Source organism: Sminthopsis crassicaudata, chromosome 1, assembly GCF_048593235.1.
Source record: "Sminthopsis crassicaudata isolate SCR6 chromosome 1, ASM4859323v1, whole genome shotgun sequence".
In the NCBI taxonomy this organism is placed as follows: Eukaryota; Metazoa; Chordata; class Mammalia; order Dasyuromorphia; family Dasyuridae; genus Sminthopsis; species Sminthopsis crassicaudata.
In genome coordinates this window covers 386,106,546-386,128,252 of record NC_133617.1, presented here as the reverse complement: position 1 = coordinate 386,128,252, position 21,707 = coordinate 386,106,546, and the positions used below count along the sequence as shown (strand labels likewise).

At 32.6% G+C, this 21,707-nt stretch overlaps 1 protein-coding gene across 1 annotated transcript in view; it reads left to right on the top strand.

Annotated features, from left to right (window-relative positions):
- Window positions 1-20,437, top strand: part of GOLPH3 (golgi phosphoprotein 3) — a 34,436-nt gene extending 13,999 nt beyond the window's left edge. The window contains exons 3-4 of the mRNA XM_074279484.1: window positions 7,395-7,509; window positions 18,461-20,437. Coding sequence (XP_074135585.1) covers window positions 7,395-7,509; window positions 18,461-18,885 — 540 coding nt within the window. The 3' untranslated portion in view covers window positions 18,886-20,437. The remainder of the gene's footprint in view (window positions 1-7,394; window positions 7,510-18,460) is intronic.
- Window positions 20,438-21,707: the final 1,270 nt, after the last annotated feature.

Here is a 21,707-nt window from a genome sequence, read left to right as displayed (position 1 = left end):
AAGTCCTAGAATAAAATATTGGGTGTTTCAGTTTCATGCTGTTGTTTCTCTTTTAAGCTGTCTAAATGACTTGAGAGATGCAGTTTTTCTTTCCTAGCTTTCTTTTAAAAATGTCAAAACATTTAAAAAAAAGTTGGCATTGATAATTGATTAGCACTTTGTCTTAAACATATCTTGACATTTTTAAGGTTATTTTTCTTCTGTCAGATTGAATTTCCATTTGAAGAACATGAATAATTCTCTTTTGATCCATACCATTTTCATTTGTATGATACATTGAAGATTGATTCTGTTTCTATTCAGTGCTTTTGTCTTGACTTTTATCATATGTGTAAGACAGAGAAAGATAGTGGATTTTAAAGATACATGAGAACAATTTGAAAATAAAATGCCTTTATTTCTTGCTAATTAATAAACTGAGGGTTTTTTAAAACAAAGTTTTAAAGCTTTTTTTTTTTTTTTTTTTTTTTTTTTTTTTTTTTTTTTTTTTTAAATTTAACTGTTGGCTAATTGTAATCAGACATATATCTTGTGAGTCATATTGCCTATTTGGAAGACTTGCTTTAGGTGATATCGGTGAAATTATTAATTTAACATATTTTGTTAGATTATTCAAATGAAATTAGGTATGTGATATATTTTGGGAAGATAACTATCAAAATAATTGGGAATTTTTAAAAAGTTTGGCATGTAAATTAATTAGCTTTAGTTATTTGAATTTGGAAAACATATGACTTTAGAAACTCTGAAGAACCTATATTTTCAGTGGTATGGGTATTCTTTTCACTGATATAGATCACAAACCCTTAGTGGCCCTAAAATATCAAGATAACTTATGTCAAGGAATTCACCCTCTGCTCTAAATGGCCATGCAGCAGAGCCATAATTCTCACAGATCATACCAAGCCAGAAAGGCTTCAAATTTAGGTGATAGACCTATGTAGTTTGCTGAGGTTCATCAATAGAAGGCACAATAGATGAATGGGAAATTATTTTAATGTATGTGGAACATACTAGATCCCTCTTAACCCAAATTTGCTACTTGGAATACGCTCCAGATACAAACAGAAAGCATTTATTCAGTTCTTGCAAGAAGTGGGCTAGCATACTAGCTGTGCAGTGTAGCATGGTGTGTGGCTCAGTGTAGAAGCAGAAGTTTTGTTATGTAGCCAAAAAACTACTTATCCTATTGATTTTTTTAAATTCATTGGATGGACTGAATTCTTCAAGAACAAGGAAGTGGTCATTGACCAATGGATAATAACACTTTCTACTTTCTAGGGATCATGTGACTTCCTGAAGCTTAGGCATAGGGTCTGCTCTACTTTACCCTACAGTCTTTTGAGAAATCTACACTTGTCCCATTCAAGTGCTTTCTGTGTACCAGGAACTTTGCTAATTCCTGGGGGAAATATGAGCAAGGTTTGGTGGTCAATATATGGTATTCAAAAAGGTACACAGCAAGGTGGCTTGGCTATAAGCTCATGCACTAGAGCATAGTACTTAGGAAGCATGTCCCTTAGAACTTGGTTGAAAAGGAAGAAAAAGTATTACTTCAAAGTAGGTTTTGTTACTTACCCTGTATAAATAGGCTTACAGTGCAATAGGAATCATACTGATGTTTATCCCCCCTGGGATCCACTGCTCCTACAAACCTCTCACAGGACACAGTTTAGCCTCCATTTCTTATTATCATGGTGGAATCTTAACTAAAGAGGAAGATATTATGGCATCTATGGCATCTGAAGAAGAGGGAGTATTGGTCGTAACTGAGCCCAACTTGTCTGAGACATAATAACATTTAATAAACCAAAATTTGTTGAATTCCAACCTTTAAAAGAAAAAAATGACAAATTTCTGATTCACAAGTGATAAGTCACAAAATGTTAATCCCAAGTAGAGCTATTTTTCTGTGGCTCAATTTAGTTGAAAGATTACTAGACTGTTCTTGAAAACAAGATATATTTTTCATATATCTATACTTCTGATAGTATAAAATATTGAGAAACAGCATGAATTTATAATGAAGAGATAGACCTGAATTCCACCAGCCTTTGACAATTAACTAGTTTTATAATTTTGAATGAATTACAATCTCTCTGAACCAGTTTCCTAGTCTGTAAAATGGGGTAACAATGTTTGTATTTTTTTTTTTTCATTGTAAGAATCAGATGAGATAGCCCTTTCAAAAAAGTTTATTGCAAATCTTTTGGCTATATAAAAAAAGAAACTGTTTACTATTGCATGTAGCAGTAATAATCCTTAAAAGAATGGAATCAGTGATAGCAGAAACTGGTCTGAAAATATCACTGTTTATTTAGGTTCCTCCTCTTCTACATCAAGATTAATTGAAACCTTTGATTACCCAGACCTGATTTGAATGAATATGTGCAACATTGAATTCATTATCTTTATCTCTAAACTTTTCCCCTTTCCAGTCTTCCCTTTTACTGTCTAGGGTACACCATCCTACTCCCTCAGGCTCAAAACCTAAATATCATCTATGATTCCTTATTGACTCTTCCATATCCATTCTGTGCCAAGACCCGTCAGTTTCGCCTTTGCATTTCTCCCGCATATATCCTCTTTCTCCTCTCATGGTGCCCTCCACCCTGTTCACACCTTTATCTTCTGAATTAGTATAATAGTCTGCTGGTTGGATTGTTTGCCACACAGTTCTCCCTTCTCCAGTCTATTCTTCAGTCATCCACCAAAGTAACTTTCTTGAAGGGTTGTACCATATCACCCACATCTTATTCAGTAGATTTGTGGCTCTCTCTCACCTCTAAGATCAAAAAACATAGTCTTTGGTGATCACAACCTCTCGTAACTTAGGCCATTCTACCCCCATCCTCACTCCCTTTCCAGTCTTCTTACATCTTCCCTCTTCCCTGCTCCTTGTGCACTCTGCTGTTCAGTGACATTAAGCTCCTTGTAATTTTTCTGAATAAGTAATTCCTTTGTGCCTGGAATCCTCTTGTTCATCATTTTCACCTCTTGATTTTCCTGGCTTCTTTCAAGACTAAGCCAAAGACCTAACTTCTACTAGGAAACCTTTTCCGATCTCTGTTCATTCTAGTGCTTATTTTAATTCTTATTTATCTTGCAAAAAGCTTGTTTGTACATATTTTTGTTTGCATGTCTTTCTTTGCATTTCTAGAACTTATGCAGTGTTCCAAGCCCTGAGCTAAGCTCAGGGGATGCATATTCAAAATCAAGACCATCCGGGCACTAGTGCTGGAGACAAAAACCTAGTGACAGGGTCTAGATGTTCATTACAAAGATGATGGCTGGAACAAAAGGTCAGTCAGTTGATGGATCCTTTACCAAGTCTCTTTATTTAAGTTGATTGTGTTTATCTGAGCTAGAAGTGGTATCAGGTTATGCACTTGTTCACTGGGTGAAGTTTAGCCTATGTGGTTCACAGTAATTCTTAATTAGGATTCTGGGAAACGTTGCCTCAGAAAATGGAGGAGAAAAGTATATGATTATAAAATATCTTCCCTTTTCACTTTGCTTATAACAGAATATCAACTTGTAAGGTTTAAAAAAAGGTGATTTACTAAAAAGCAGCATAGGGAAAATAGGGAGAGAGGTAGTATAATACTAGATATAAAGGGATGGAAGTTTTTAAGTTTAAAGGTTCTAATGGTTTCATCCTTATCTGAGCATTAATTAATTATAAGAACTATTCTTAGGGTCTCATATTTTAATAGCTTAAAAAACTAAGGAGTATTGCTCACTAAGACTTGGGACATAGTGTAATTCTTATATGTGTGTGGATGTGTATTTGTTTTCACACATATATATATTATATATATATGTGTATTTGTTTTCACACATATATATATTATATATATACATATATATAATATACACACACACACACACACACACACACACACACACACACACACACAGTACAAGTATAAAAGGGGTTAAATGCATAGGTCAGGCTTGGCCTAAAATATTGGAGTGGGAGGCAAATCACTTCTTAGAGGGGCACAGGGAGAATAGAGAATCTATAATGGAGGAAATGGATATTTTGGGGATATGGGAGAGGAAAGGGTGATAATGAAGGAAAGAAATAATTATCAGGAAAAACATTTATTTATGAGAGTTAGAAGGGATCTTCTAATTAGAGATCTTCTAATACAATTTTTTAAATTTTATAAATGAAGTAACAAAGGGGAAGTGACTGATTTAAAAGGTCATAGAAGCATTTAACATAATGTCCAGATATTCCACCTTCCCAGAGGGCCAATCCATATTACATATTTTTTAAAAATTTCTAAAATTTTAAAAGTTAAGTCTTAAGAGACTTTTTTCTTCAATATTTTATTTTTCCAATTACATGTAAAGCTAGTTTTCAACATCACTCTTTTGTAAGAGTTTGAGTTCCAGAATTTTTCTCCCTTCCTCACTTCCCCCCCAAGACAGCAAAGTAATATGATAATAGGTTATACATGTACAATCATTTTAAACATTTCCATATTTGTCATGTTTTGAAAGAAAAATCAGAACACGGTTGGGGGGGGGGGAACCATGAGAAAGAAAAAGCAAGCAAACAGAAAAGGTTTCAAGAATATCCACATTCAGTCTTCTGTATGCAAATGGAACATTTTCCATCCCAAATCTACAGAAGTTGAGTTTGCCAAGTAAAGCTAAGTCTCTTAGTTGATCATGACATAAGCTCGCTGTTGATGTACACAGTACTCTCCTAGTTCTACTCACTGTACTTAGCATCAGTTCATGTCTTTAAAGAAAAAGAGGTAGGAAAAAAATGAGCAAAACAGTCAATATATTGTAAAAACAGACAAGCACATGCTGTTCCACAATCATGGACTTTCTACCTCTATAGAGAAGTTGGACAAAATATCTTAAAATATCTCTTCTCTAGAGCCATTCCCATAACATTCATTTTTGGTTTTTGCTTTGTTTTTTTCTTTTTACATTTGTATATTGTATATGTTTATATGTAATTGGTATGTTTTTGTATTTGTAAAGTGTTTTCTTGGCTTTGCTTCCTTCATTTTATCTATCAGTTCATGTAAGTCTTCCTTTGCTTCTTTATATTCATCATTCATTGTTTCAGCATAGTAATATTTAATTACATTTGTTGGTCAGAATTTTATTTGGTCATTCCCAAATTAATGGGCATCTACTTTGTTTCCAATTCTTTGCTATTATAAAAATGATTACTATAAATATTTTGATACATATCAGGATTCTGCCCTTTCAAATTGATCTTCTGGCCTACATAGTCTTTCAAGAATAATTTCTAGGTCAAAAAAGTGTTTTAGTCATTTTACTTGTATAGTTCTGAATTGTTTTCCAAAATTACTCTACTAGTAATACTTTAGTGTGCCTGTCTTCTTACAGCTTCTCCAACATTGACTTTTTTTTTTATCTTTGGCAGTGTGCTGTGTGAATTCAAACCTCAGTGATTTTTGATTGATTTTCAGTTCTTTTATTATTAATTATTTGATACCAAAATTTTTAAAAGACTTACATTCTAATGGGAAAATTAGCACATGTAGGAGAAAATCAGTCCATAACAGCATTTATTCATTGAATGGATCACTAAATGAAAATCAGGATTTTTGAGGTGGAAGGGACCAGAGCTTCTATCCAGAACTCTTATATTATATATAGTTGGTTGATTGTTGTCCTTTATACTTGAGGAGCATCAAAATGACATATTTATATCAGGGTCATGGTATGGTATAACTTGATTGTGGCTGCTCAGACCAATATGACTCAGAAGGCTCCACCACAGATTGGGCACAAATAAATAGTTTATGTGAACATTTGAAATGGAAATGTCTCTAAATTGACACCTCTCATATTTCCTTTGAGCTTTACATCTCTTTTTGATAAGAGCATGCATGCCGCATGATCCTATGCCAGTGTCTCCCATATCTCACAATTGATTCTAGAGTTCTTCAAAGAGATTTTGAAAGTGTTCTTGTGATCTCTATCTGAGCACTTGCCTGTTTGTATTACTCCTCTATAGAATAGTCTTTTAGGCAAACATATGTTTGGCTTTCACTATGCACCTCCTTCCACTCTGCATTGGAGTTGTGTTCCCTGCAGTACAGTTTGAATGCTTGGCATTTCAACTTGAGAAAGGATCCCAGTGTGGGACATCTTATATTTCTAGGTGACCTTCAGAATCTTTCTAAGAGTTGAAATGGAAGTGATTTGTTTTCCTTATTCAATTTTATTTCCTTATACAGGAGACCTTATACTTGTACTATACAAAAATGGACCTGATAAATGATCATTTAACCTCTGGCTGAACATTACCTTCAACCCTTCCATCCTCACCTCATTCTTTTACACTCACACTTCTCAAGGCAAACTGTTCAACTTTTCAACCTTGCTGATTATTGGAAAACTTTTTTCTGATACCAAACCTAAATTGTTTCTGCCACTCATGCCACCAATTACTCTTAGATTAGCCCTTTGGGTACAGGAAACGCTTCTCTCTTTCCCATAATAATCCCTCCTTCTCAACACTTGACTCCTTGTGTCCCTGCCCTTGGACTTGAGTCCTGGACACTTTATCTCATAGTCCTCCCTATGATAATCACTTTACTATTTCAAGGTGATGAATCATTGAGCCATACCTAGTACCCTTTTCTCCTTTCTCCCACCCCCAGAATGGGATTCTTTATACTTTTTTACCCTTAACTTAAAATGCTTTTGATACAGTATCATCATATTCTTCCGTAGTCTTTCAAATATTTGGGTAAGATCATAGTACTATGTTGCCTCACCTGAACATTCCCCCTTTCCTTTCTTTTATTTGCTGTACATTTTCCTCCTTTTTTGGGGTCATTACTAACACAAGTATCTTTACAGGAGCTTTTTTTATTTAAATTCTTAGGTCATGAGTTTTGGACTTTTTAATATAAAAATTAGCTGGAAAGAACCATTGTTGTTGCTTGGTAATGCACCAAATTATAAAGTGTTTTTTCATGGTTGTTGATTATTTTATTAGGGGCATTTCTGGTTATTTAACTTAATTACAGTAATTTTATCATGGTACAAACCTGTAATTCCTGCCACTGCTTGAATATCAGAATAGGCTTTGCTGAATAGATCTCTTGGTCAGCCTCTAGCAGTTGAGGGGCCCACAAGGCTGCATAGGAATGATCTAACTAGCCCAAGTTACAAACAACAAGCCAAAGTTATCATGCTTCATTCAGGGACTAACTGCACTTCCAGTCTTGGGAGATATAGGAAGACCCAGCCCCAGTAAACAAATAACCAAAGTTTGATTTGAATGCAAGATTTCTAGTAATGTAACTTTTCCTCATTTACATCAAATCATCTCTTAATTTAAAAAATTTTTGCATTTTTTTCACTTACTATTATTTCTACTTTAGGTGATTTGTAAGTCAGATGCTCCAACTGGGGATGTTTTACTTGATGAAGCCTTGAAACATGTTAAAGAAACTCAGCCTCCAGAAACAGTCCAAAATTGGATCGAACTCCTTAGTGGTAAGCCATAAAGATAAAAAAAAAAATGAATATTGAAATTTATTTGGAGCAGTTTTTTAAAACTACTATAGTAATTTGGAAATAATCGTGTTTCTACTATTCTTATTTGTGACACTTAGATAAATAGAACTTGAAGGAAATTAGGTAGTGAGTTTACATGATAATGGTTTTTGAAATTTTTTTCCTAGGGACTCTAAAGAAGTGACTTGGGTAGTAATTGGGAATAAGAGATAGGAATAGACAGTGAGAAAATATGTGTAAAGTACAATTAAAAGAATTAGTTCTCCTAAATTCTTCTAAGTAGAAAATCACATTGATTAGCTAAAATATAAATTTATATATTGTATATAAAAATATAAATTATATAAATCAGAATTTGGATGTGATTTTCATTTTCTGACTTATCACTATTCATAGTAGTAAATTAAATCTGCTTATTTTCAAAGGTTTAGAATTTAAAGAGTCATTGTTTATTCCCTGGATTTTTAGTATGTGACATGTACATATCTAGAAATGTTTCAAATGGAAAAAAAGATGTTTAAAGATTTTGTTGTTTCTTCAGTATATCAGCTAAATAAAAAAGCAAGAATTCAGTTACTAAATGACACTTATCTTTTCCAACTTTATATTCTGAAATTGTCCAATTGGACTACAAACTATCAATTGTCAGAGTCCGTTTTAGTGGAAAGTTTCTCATATGACAGTGTAGTATGTCTACAATTCAGGAGAGGTAAAGAAAAATGTCACATGTATGCCATATGTAGCAAGAAGTTTGTATATAATTACAGGAAATAATAGCAATTTATAATTATAGGAATAGAAAGGCTCATACCTTATGTGTCTTTTATTATTGTATATTAAAATTTATACTGAGTGTAGCCAGTAAAACCTCAGTCTTCATCCTCACCTAATGTCTTGCATTTGATTACTTCTAATGAGCTTTTATTTTATTACAAAAATTGGGAAGAAAGGCATGCTATTGAAAGGATTTCTTACAAATGCAGATTTAAAAATTGGTTAAATAACTCCTTTATTTAAAATTTAAAAAAGAATTAACAAGATTCCAGTGTTATCAAACTTGGTACTTGATAAAATATTTGATGTTATATTTTTCTGAAACACTGAAACCTTTTAAGGAAACTACCTTAGAACCTCTTTATCAAAAGTTCTTTAAATTGTGCCACTGATTTTATTTGTTACAGAAGAATAAATTTTTAATCTGTATTCAAAGTCCATTAGCTAATGGGCATTTTACAAAAAGGATTAAGATGAAATATCGTTTTGGAGGAAGTAGTCATCTAAAACATCATGCTTCCATTAAAAAATCTTCCAAAGACAATTTATTTACTGAGGGAACTAGAATTGGCTTTGAAACATATGAGCTAAAAATCGTAATGAATTCTGCTTGTTACCCTAGGATTTCTATAGCATACTCTTAATTTTTAAAATTATATTTTTTTCATTGAAGAAAAAAAAATTTTTTTAGTAACATGCATAGTCAAAGAAAATGAATTCTTACATTGGCCATATCAAAAAAATATGCTTTATTTTGCACCCTGGTCTACTACTTTTCTGTCAGGAGGTGATAGCAGTGATCTGCAAGGCAGTTTTTCTTAATTTGGCTTAAGACTATATTAATTTGGGCGCTGTTATTACACTATTGAGTTACTGATTTTGTATTTCTTTTTTTTTTTTTCTGATATATTTTTCAGATTGCCACCTAATGTTCCTCTCTTATCATTCTCCCCCCCCCCCCCCCAGGCTGGGGTTAAGTGACTTGCCCAGGGTCACACAGCTAGGAAGTGTTAAGTGTCTGAGACCAAATTTGAACTCAGGTCCTCCTGAATTCAAGGCTGCACCACCTAGCTGCCCCCTCTCTTATCATCTTGAACCAGTGAAGTTGATTTTTTTCATTTTATTTTTATTGATTTTTTTTATTGGTTTTTTTTTTTTAAATAAGGAAAAAAAAGTAGAAAAGAAATTCAAAACAAAATAAAGCAGAACAAAAGAGAACCATTGTCATGTGCCCAGCAGAACATCAGGGAAGATTCAAAATATGTAACAATTTATCAGATCAAAAAAAGTATATACATTAGTAGAAGAAATTATATTCATGAATGTCCATTTTTTTTCTTGTAAATTATTTTTTGGTTTTCTGGTGCACATCTTATTTATTTTATTATTTCTTCCTCCTTTTACCTCTCCCTCACCCCCAAGAAATTGACTTTTTTTAACTTAAAGTATAAAATTTCCCCATATTTTAGATTCATTCCTGTATTGCCACCTAACAAAAATCTTTTTGAATTCTGATTCGGTCTGTCAATCAATGTTAGCTTCCTTTCTCAGATTTGTAATGAATTTGCATCTATGTCCTTATCAAATCCAAGTTTACATAGAACTACTATTAACTATACTTTGGGCCTAACCATCCAGTTTTATAATCCATTTAATTATATTATTGTACAGTCTACATCTTTCAATTTTTTGGAGATGTGTATTTAATTTTATGCTTATGTTAACATCCAAGCAATGACTTGGATCAGATACATGCTGGATATTTTGGAGATTTACAGAGGATGTTAACTTCAGGGGGCCAGCTAACATACCGAAGGGAAAAGTTTGGATAGAATTTTTAAAATCAGCTTTACAAGTACAGGAAAGGATATGAATGGATATGGCAGCTTATCTAGTGATGTGTATGTTCTGTGTGTTGTGTAAACCCAAACAACTAATGAGATATTTGGCTACATTAAGGTAACTAAAGCTTTCAGGAATAAGGAGGTGATAATCCTCCTGTATCATTGTCATATTCACAAGTTTTTTACTTGGAGTTTTTGGATTTGGTTTTCATTGTTTTGATGATTGTATTTTGCTATAACAGGGTTCCTTTGCTGTCCTATCTTATTTTATTTTATGCATTTAAAAATATTCTGAGAAAGGGCCTAAAGGTTTCATAAGACTGCTAAAAGAGAACCATCACACAAATAACTTTTATCCTAATCAAACTATATCTGGAATATTATATTTAGTTGTGAGAGTCAGTTGAAGTTGAAAAGCATTCAGAAGATGACAGTCTTATTGATAGGCAGTTAGTTTGATGCAGGGTCCTGAGTCCAATACTTTGTGAGACTTTAGGGAAGTGAGGATGTTTAGCTTATAGAAGAGAAGTCTAAAGAGTTGAAATAATGCTGTCTTCAAGTATTAGAAGAACTGTCTTATGGAAAAGGGATTAGATTTGTTCTTTTTGACTTCACAAAACAAAACTAAATCAATAAATGGGAAGTTATTTTTAAAAAGTCAAATTTAGACTTGATATCAGGAAGAACTTTGTAATAATTAAAGCTGTTCAAAAAGTAAATGTGAAATTCTACTCTTGAAATCATAAAGGAGAGAATGACTGGATAAGTTACTTAATATGTATATATTAGAATGGGGATTTCTTTGTGGGACTAGATGACTGTTGAAATTTTTTCCAACTCTAAATCTTATGGAAGTGTATGTCTGTTTCTGTCATTTTACAATTTGAGTAAGCAGTGAAAATAGAGTATCAATTTTCACAGGGCTGCTTTTCATGAGTTAGTTTCTTGTTAGAAATTTTTAGATGGGAATAATTCCATAAATTCTATATATTACTGAAATTATAGCAGAACTAAATTCATTATTTGATTTCTAGATAAGTATTAGTGATTTTGTTTAGTAAAGCTAACATAAATTATGTCAAGATCCACTTCAGTGACTTAAGATGAATGGTTTTTCTTTGCTTATCATGCCTTTGATAACAATTTAATTCAACAAGCATTTAAGTGTCTTGTCTGTAGGTCCCACTGACACATTTTGTTTACAGAAGCTTTATACTAGAGAAACAATATGTGAAACAGGAATATTTTAGGATGTCAGAGAAAAATAGAAGAGAAGTCTAAAGAGTTGAAATAATGCTGTCTTCAAGTATTAGAAGAACTGTCTTATGGAAAAGGGATTAGATTTGTTCTTTTTGACTCCACAAAACAAAACTAAATCAATAAATGGGAAGTTATTTTTAAAAAGTCAAATTTAGACTTGATATCAGGAAGAACTTTGTAATAATTAAAGCTGTTCAAAAAGGAAATGTAAAATTCTACTCTTGAAGTCATAAAAGAGAGAATGACTGGATACTGACTAAAAATATATATGTATATACACACATACATACCTGTACATATGTGTATATTTTTACACATACACACAAGGTGCGTTACATAATTTTTTCTATTACCTAACTCTTTTATATGTGCTAATAATTATTAGGTTATCAAATAATACTGTTGAATCATAACCATGAATAACTGTAGGCTACTTGAATTTTTTTCATCTTTTCCCTAATCAGGATAGGGTAATAATTCTGAAACTCTTAAGAATAATTAGTTCTTTGAAACTTTTCCAAATTAATCTCATTTAATCCCTTTCATGTATACTACATAGTTCAGCTAAACTGACTTTTGAAATTCTTTATACTTGAAATTGTATTTCCCATATCCAGGCTGTCTTTTTGGCACTTAGAATGTACTCCTTTTTTGGGGGAGGGGGGCAGCAAGAGGAAAGAAGTCTGTAATTCCTAGTTTCTTTCTAAGGTCAACTCAAAGACTGTTTCTTACAATTAGGATTTTCTCCTTATGCCAAACTAATACCAAGCTACTAATGCTCTCCTCCATGTTGCAGTTGTAATGACTTTTATATATATATATGTGTGTATATATACATTATTTATCTAGATAAAATAAAAGCTCCTTTTTTGCCTTTGTAATTTGTCTAATACTGGAACCATAATACATACTTGTTCATTGGTTTGTTTATAATTGGCTTTTGTAAAAGAGAAGTAGCTTACATACAAAAGAAGTTTATGTAGACAGATTCATGAAAAAAGACTTGTTTTTTAAATACTATGCATTCCATTTTTTTTTAATCCTGCAGTTAAGTGGTTTGGTCAGAAGGTGTCACCAGACTGCCACATATATCCAGCCATTCTTTACAATCACTGCCAATCAGAGTAGATTAATATTTTTTTTTTTTTTTTAAACCATGGAAATCAGAAAGTAAATTATAAGTCTAACATATTTTCAAGAAAGCCTTCTTAAAGACTGGCCAGAAATTTTAAATTACCTTTGAACTTTTCCAGTCCTACCAATATTTTCAGCCCTAACAAATATCATCTTATATGGAATAAGGTTTATTCTGTCTTCTACTCTCATTTTGTTTAAGGGATACCAGTATACCTCAATATGTTGCAACTATATGAAATTTCATGTATTTATTAAAGATAATGTGAGCAAAATTTTCCTTTACAAAAGGTTTTATTATGATTTATTAAAGTTATACTGTTAATAATTTAACATGCAAATTTTGATTCACAGTTCTTCCAAACTTTGTCTTTTATATAATGTGAGTTGTTTTCCCTGTCAAGAGTAGGATTCTAACAGAAATGGTTAGAAAGTTTTTAGCTTTGTTCTAGGTGTTCCTTTTAAATTTTCTAATGAAAAATTTATATTTTCTTTCTGTTCTAGTATATTTTTCTAGGTATGACTCCTTCATGTTTCTCCATGTTTTCTTCTTCTGTTACTCAGAATAGAAAAGCTGTCATAGTGAGTATCAGAGCTAGGATCCTTAATTAATGGATGTATTTTCCTGGAGGGGACATAATGGAAGTCTTATTGGAAGAGAATTAGATTGTTCACTTTGGCTCCAGAAGACAGAAGTAGGATCAATGAGTAGATGTTATTAAGAAGTAGAATTAGGTGTAATATAAAGCACCACTTCCTAATCACTGGAGTTATTACAGAAGTGGAATGGATTGCCTCATAAAGTAGTATATACTCTCATTGGAGATATTTAAAGCAGATCATTTATCAGTAATGTTATAGAGGAGATTGTCAGCTCTGGATTGGCTTGGATGGCTTTTAAAGCCCTTTTGATTTCAAGATACTGTGGCTTATAAATCTATTTTTTAATTTTATTTATAATGTGATGAACACTAGTAGGATGGGGATAGAAAAGTCCTTTCTGCTTCTCCCTTTCCTCACTATCCAAGCAAGATCTTCTCATGTATGGAAATAAATTTTTTCTAAACTGGGCCCACAGTCACCTTCAGTTTACATAACTAATAGTATCTTAGCTCTCTGATTAGAGAAACAACTGATCTGCCTTTTCATTCTCGAAGCCAATTTTTTTTTCCTGTCTCTCCTTTGGCAAGTTTCCTGTTGGAAGATAAAAACAAGATACTTTTATTTCTTCTTCTTAAAAAGTCTATCAAGTAGTACTAATAACTTCTTATATTTTTTTAGGAATAAAACCTCTTATGGGCTATTCTATTTTCAAAATAATTCTTTCTGTCTGGCCAGCAGTCTTATCTTTTTCCATACTCTGAAGCAGATATGGGGTCCAGAGATCCTCCTGAGAACTTTCTCTGTGACATAGAAAAGTTGTATATTCCTGGGTAATTCATGTAACCTTGCAGTGTCCAGGCAACATAGGCACAAATCTGCATTGGTAGAGGGATTCCACTAAGATCTGTCCAAAACAAAATAGCTGTCGTTCTGACCTTTGAGGCCTGTCTTTTCAGTTTTCATCTATCCAAGTTCTTCACATGTTTCTTGTTTCAGTTGAACTCTGTTATTTGACCTATCCTCTCCTGCTTCTTTGCATTTGCAGAGGCCATTTTACCCCTACCTGAAATCAGTGATTGCAGATGTGTGTGGCACAATGGATGTAGTCAAAAAGATCTGAGTTCAAATTTGACCTCAAGACACTTAGTAGCTATATGTGTGTGAGACTTTAGGCAAGCTGCTTTACCTCTGTTTATCTTAGTTTCCTTATCAGTAAAAAGGGGATTATACTGGCACCTACCTCCAGGAGTTGTGAAACTTGAAAGAGATAATATTTGTGAAGTACAGTACCTGATATGTAGTAAGCACCATATAAATGTTTTTCTTGTTATTACATCTCAACCTTCTGAAATAAGCTTCTCTTAAAGTCTTAGGTCAGGTGTTATCCATTACATGAATATTCCTTTCTCAATCTTCTCCTAGTCCTTAGATACATTTACTTTGCTATGTATTTACCATATTCTGACTTTAATTTTTATTATTTATGAACTTATTACATCATTTTTTCTTCATATCACCAATATCTAACAGGTACTTAATGTTGAGTTGAATTAAATTATACCAACTACTGAAAAATGTAATTAGGATTTTTTTTAAAATTCATTCATTCATTTATTTATTTGGCTGGGGTTAAGTGACTTGCCCAGGGTCACACAGCTAGGAAGTGTTAAGTGTCTGAGATCATATTTGAACTCAGGTCCTCCTGAATTCAAGGCTGGTGCTCTTATCCACTGTGCCACCTAGCTGTCCCCGTAATTAGGATTTTTAAAAAGCAGTTCTTTCTATGATTATGTATCATCTTTGATGGTTTGCATGTTTCTTCCCTTCAACCTGCTCTCAAGATGTCCCAGATGGTTTTTTCTCTAGGTCTTTTCAACATCTAGCTAATGCTGTTTGATTATTAAGTGGGCTTTGAAAAACTGGGTGGATCCTTAGCCAAAGGGAATGACTATAGCTTGTTTCTTAGTCCTTCCAACACTATGATCGCTTTCTTCTGAACACATTACATCCTATCATATTATTTAAGTTGTGGTATCCAGAACTGAGCTTCAAGAAAGAGAACATTTCTATATACATAGCAGATTCAAAAAAGAGAATTCTATATGAAGCTACTTCTCTATTTTCATACCTCTTGCTTTGAAAAAGTATGTAACACTACATTTTACTTTTAAAACTGCCTTGCTTTTCTTCTCAGCTTTATTCTATGTATTAAAAATGTTTGAGTAAACTCCTACATTGTTTCTTATTAAAAACAGAAAGAAAAGAAAAACTAAAACAGCATCATTCACCTGTTTGTCCGGAGACAGATCACCCACTCTATCATAGGACTTTGGTGATGTGATTGATGAGAGTTTTTAAGTGTTTTAAAGTTTTCTTTCCAATGTTATTGTCCTCCTAGAACATATTATGGCTATTTTTTCCCATTTAATTCATACTATGAAGGATTCTCTGAAGTTTTCTTCCTTTTCTTTTCTTACAGGGCAATATTATTCCACTACATTCACATGTTAAAATTTTTTCAGCCATTCCTCAATTGTCTAAAAGCAATCTAAGGTATTTTTATGTTTTAGTTATTCATTTGTTTTAATTTTTCTTTCCCAATTTCTACCCACCCCATTAATAGCCCTCATTACTTTTTCCATGATGTTTGATGTTTCTATACTAAGCTGTGTGTGTGTTTATGTTGTACATGTACAGAAACAATCCTCCTTTCTTTTCAGATAAGAGTGAAGTTTATCTGGTATTGAATTCCCCCCAACTCCTTCCTCAATATTTGTAGACTTTTAGTGAATTGTGAATAAAGCAACTTTCTACTCACTTTTTTTCCCCTCTTGTATATGAGTATATTTCTTTTAGATTCTATTCTTTTTCCTGTGCTCAACCTCAGTTATTTAGCTTTCTTAATATCCATTGATGAAATTAAATACTTGCTTCTTAACCCTTCCAGAGTGTTACTAACACATCATTGTACAGTTTTGGTAGTTTAGATAAATTTACCTTTTTGAATTTCTCTTGATTGAAGTACTTGATTGTAGTTCCTCCTCAGCTTTAGTCTTACTAGACATGATTGGAAGTCCTCTTTTGCCTTGTAAGACTGATTATGCTCAGCTTTGCAAGATGTTATTTTTTTAATTTTAAACTTATTTTAGCCACTTAGAATACTGTATTCCAAGAACCCAGATTCTTAATAGAAGCTTCCAGGTCTTATGTAGTCTTTATTGTGGTTCCTTAGTACTTGAACTGCTGGTTCTTTCTGGATAATATTTTTTCTTGAATTTTGACAGTGGCATTTCTAGGGCTTTCTTTTTTGATGTCTCCCCCCTCCCCCCCGCCCCAAGTGGTATTGCTGTTTGTGCTTGTTGTAAAACATAAACCACTGATGTTAAATTGTAGAAAATTATACCACTTTAATTGTTTTATATTTGGATACCTCAAAATAGTTGTGGCATTAGGTTGACTAATTTAAATACTGTAGTTTCTTGTTGAATATATGCACAATCTTTATACCCAAATATTAATATAGAACATTAATATATGGAATATATTAATAGAACATTGTTAGATCTGCAAAAAATTGTTTACTGCAACTTAAGCCCTGGAAGCAGTACATATGATTAAAATTATATATTTGGTATTACACATATACTTATATATGGGCAAGTAAGGGATTCCCAATGAGAATCTATCATTGCAGAGAGAAGACTGTAAATTACTTAAGAAAATTATTAAATTTTCCAAATTAAAAATTTATCCAAAATTATTATTAAATTTATCCAAAAATAAAAACTAAACATTGTTTCCTAAGTAAGCAGAAAGGAATTAATTTAAAAAGGAAAAGTCTTTCCCAGCAAATACTACAGGCAATGTCTTTTATTTATGACATACTGAAAAGACTGTTTGTTATTAAAGATAAGATTGCTGTCTCCATAGGTTTTTCAAAACAAAACCTTAAAGAATTATGGCTCTGTTATGAAGTGGTACAATAAAGATGATAAGCTCCAAATATCAGAAGCAGTTACCTATAGTACAATCTTTGCATTGGTAGACACTTGGAGGTGTTTTTTTTGTTTGTTTGTTTGTTTTGTTTTTCTTGGCTAAAATAGTCATACTTTTAGGATTTACATCATTGTACCTTCCAATAGAAAGTTTGAGGCATGTTAAATTTTATAGTATGCATTTTTATGCATGTGCAATATCAGTGGGGTGAACAGTGTGTGTCTCTTAGCAATAATATTGAATGTAATCTGGATTTGCTAGTTTATTATAAGTAAAAATCTCATGTGACACTGCAAAGTAATTATTAGATTGTGCAAATTGATGCCATGACTTTCATTCACATCTTAAAAGATAACCACCATTGGAAAGCCCGTTTAAGATTTTGGTAGGCTTAGTAAAATTTGAATGTTGCTGACACTCTTATGTTGGACATTAATAGATCCTCAGTTCTGGTTCACAGCTACAATATTAAAGCAGTTGACCTGATAATTTTTTATAGACCTTCACAGACACTATAATTTTCTCAATTTTGTATATTAAATATTGCTGAGCAATTTATACTTGAAATCTTGGGTACTATAGAGATGCCGAATGTTCCTCTTAATGTAAATAGAATTTGATCAATTACATATTGGACCATGAAACCTTTCTTAAATTTCCAAGTTACTATCCTTTAACAAATGTTGCTTAGGAAATGTTTGCTGTGTGCTTTGAGCACTGTTTAAAATGCCAAACCTTATTAGATAGATATGCCCTTTCTAGACATATTGTATATGAGTGACTTAGTCTTCACACTCCCTTTTAGGCTACATAGAGTTGTCTTCATAGACAAATCAAAAGTTAACAGTGATGAATAGTAGTTTGATCCTTTGTAATAAAATTAATTTCTGACCAGATATTCACTTTAGTATGTTTGGTCACAGACTGGCAGTGACTGAGAACAACAGTAGCTTGTTATTCAGTTTCATTAACTCTTAATATAATTTGGGGAATAGATTTAAGGTGGAATATGTTTTGTTTGTTTCTATTTTTAACAACTCCTTTCATTCCCCAAAATGGATTTTTAAAGAGTAAATTTTTCTCATTTAACTTTTAGTTATGTCTTACTATGTTTGGTATTTTTAAAGATGCCAAAAAATTCATTCATTTTTATACTAAATTAAACTTGTAGTTTTCTGTATTGGTTCTATGATTTGAAGAGTGCTTAATGGATATTCCACTCTAGAAAAACAAATTAACTAAAATTATTTTTCTTGTACATTAGCAGAGTTTGATCAAAAATTTTAATTATTTTCTAATTTTTGAAATCTTTTATTTAGGTGAAACTTGGAATCCGCTAAAATTGCACTACCAGTTAAGAAATGTTCGTGAAAGATTAGCGAAAAACCTGGTGGAAAAAGGTGTACTGACAACAGAAAAGCAGAACTTTCTCCTTTTTGACATGACCACACATCCACTTACCAACAACAACATTAAGCAACGTCTCATCAAGAAAGTACAAGAAGCTGTTCTTGACAAATGGGTAAATGACCCTCATCGAATGGACAAGCGCTTGCTGGCTCTTATTTACCTCGCCCATGCTTCTGATGTCCTTGAGAACGCTTTTGCCCCTCTTCTAGATGAGCAGTATGATCTAGCCACAAAGAGAGTGCGACAGCTTCTGGATTTAGACCCAGAAGTTGAATGTATGAAGGCCAACACAAATGAGGTTCTGTGGGCTGTAGTTGCAGCCTTTACAAAATAACTGTTGTTGGACTCTTCTTTCATGTTGTTTCTCTTCTATTGACTTCTTGTTTTCTGTAATTCGTACTTTCTCACAATATGAATTGGATCTTGTTTTATGGAAACAATGGGTGGCTTTTCCTGTATGTTGTGTGTATGCAAGATTCTGCTGGTACGAGACTTCTTCCTATTTCTGTTATTAAAAACAAATACTGCCATATTGGCATTCCATTTACTATTGGACTCAAGTTGCTTGCAATTCTTAATGTAAATTTTTGTTTGTTTCTGCTATGTTTTGACTTTCAAAGTACCTCCACTCTCACATACACATCTTTTGGATTACCTCATCTTGAGTTGTTCCACATGTGTATGTATCTAGCATTCTACAGTACAGTTCAGACAGAAGTCACAATAAAGGCCTTTAACTCACCAAAGGTAAATATCTGTATCTATTAGGACATTTTATACATAGACCTCAGTTGAGATGTATACTTAGCAAAGTTATTTTTAAATTAAAACAGCACATTAAATACTTAATGTAAAATGCCCCCTTGAAATTTTGCTTCCAGTGTAAATCTTATTGTACACATATGCTATGGTTTTAGTAGTTAAAAATCAAAATGAAAGCTTGTGTCTAACGGTCCAGTTGTTTCACATAGCAGGTTTGGGATGAAATATGCATTCCAGTATATTCTGTATATAGTTTGAATTGTATATTAACAGCCCCTTCCTCTTGATCCTATTTCTCTCCATCTAAGTATTTTTCAAGGTTTAATTAGTTATACCTGTACATCTCCTTGCTTCAACCATTGCCATTTGATCAAAACTTTGATCTCTTAAAGGGGAAGAAAGAATGTGTGTGTATGGATACTTGTATGTTTGATTCCCAGTGTCTACTGAGCTGTGCCATTCATGGTACTCTGCCTATGCATCTATATTTTGGACATTTATCATCCCGTTCGTTTAGTTTTTGTTTGGAAATAGGCTTGTGACCAGTACTGATCTTGAGTACAGTTTAAAAAAACAAAACAAAACAAAAAAAACCTTTTGTCTGCAAGTTAGCGTTTGTGTCTTAAATGTCATTTATCTACTTAACACTTTTTTGGGGGGACAGGGTGGGGGAGGTGGGAAGCAAATGTCAATCCTAGCAGGTGTTGCATGTAAATTGTTAGTGAGTAATGACTACAGCTCAGATGATTAAGATTTCTGTAACAGGAAGCTCTATGTTTTCATTTTTTATATATTATAATTATGATGATTTGCTCATTATTGTAAAATTATAAACTTTGGCTTTATAAAGTTTAGTTATTACGTTACCACTGCTTATCATACATCCCACCATTGGTTTCATAATGTAAATACTAAACATTGAAAAATAAAACGTCAATTTTTTTATCACCATAGTACATACTAATATTGGGGCTTTCAGGTGTTTAGAATTATTTTGTTTAACATTGAGGGCAAAAATACTAGATGGTGTATCATTCTAGAGTTGAAATTTAAGGGATCCCTAATCTGTATACTAGCTTTTTACCTGAAGTAATAAATAAACTATGATCTTGAAAGTGCCTGAACCAGAGCAAGCATGTCATTTGTAATTTTGTTTTCCAGATAAATTTCATTCATAGGAAATTAGTAGACGTTGTTACATTGTATAATTGTAATTGTTTTTGTGTATAACTACATAGTTTCTATTTCTCAAAGATCACATTACTTAGAGTATTAAGTTTGAGGTGCTAAGTTGATATATTTTACTCCCTCATAAGTATTCAAACACCATTGCCAGTATTTTATAATCTGTTGAGGCAGCTAGATGCCATAGTCATAGAGTACTGGGCCAGGAGTTGGGAAGACCTGAATTAAAATCCAGCCTCAGATACTTAGCATCTGTGAAACAGATTCCAGTGAGATTAATAGTAGCACCTACCTCTCATAGTTGTTGTGAGGATCAAATGAAATAATAATTGTAAAGCACTTTACAATCTTTAAAATGTTATATAAATATTATTATCTTGAAAAATTCATTACTTTGCTGCATTAAAAAAAAACAGATTATGAAGTTTATGTTATTTCTAAAGAAGTCTTTTAGAAGGATAATATTTAAGTACTCAGACATGGTGAATCTGATTGTCGTCTGTACATAATGAAGAGCTTATACATAACTAAGCATAGAGTATATTCTTCCAAGGTATTATTCCAGAGCATAATACGTGAAGTCCTGGTATTGCTGGATCATTTTTTGTTGTTGTTGTTGTGTACCTGAATTGGGATTCAAGTATTATTCATTTTTAAAACCCCAAAAATAGTGGCATAGAGGGTTACTAAGTCCCAACACTTTATTTCCTGGAAAAATAAATAAAACTACCTGTGAGAAGCAGGAGCAGAATCAGTATATGTGGAAATTATTACTCTCTGTGGTTGTTGAGTATTCTGCGATATTCCATAGTTCTGAGAACAAATATTTTAACAGAGTATAAAAATATATCTGATAATTCAGACTTGTCATCTGAGTTAGTAGAATATGTGGGAAGATATTAGTATTTGAAATAACATGATCTAATAATACAGAACTGAAATTGAGCCAGAGACTCAAATATTAAATTGCAGTTCTTAAATATTGCCATTGCCTGGATAATTGCTGTTCTTGGCTTAAGGCAGGCCTTAATTATTGTATAAATTCATAATTTTAGTGCTCTTAAGACACCTCAGAGTTCATCTAGTCTACCTCCCTAGTTTTACAGATGTGGAAACTGAAACCCAGGGAGACTTAAGTGACCTGCCCAAAGTCGCATATAATGAACATCTGATTAAATTGTTACCCAATACCTCAGATTTCAGAGCTAA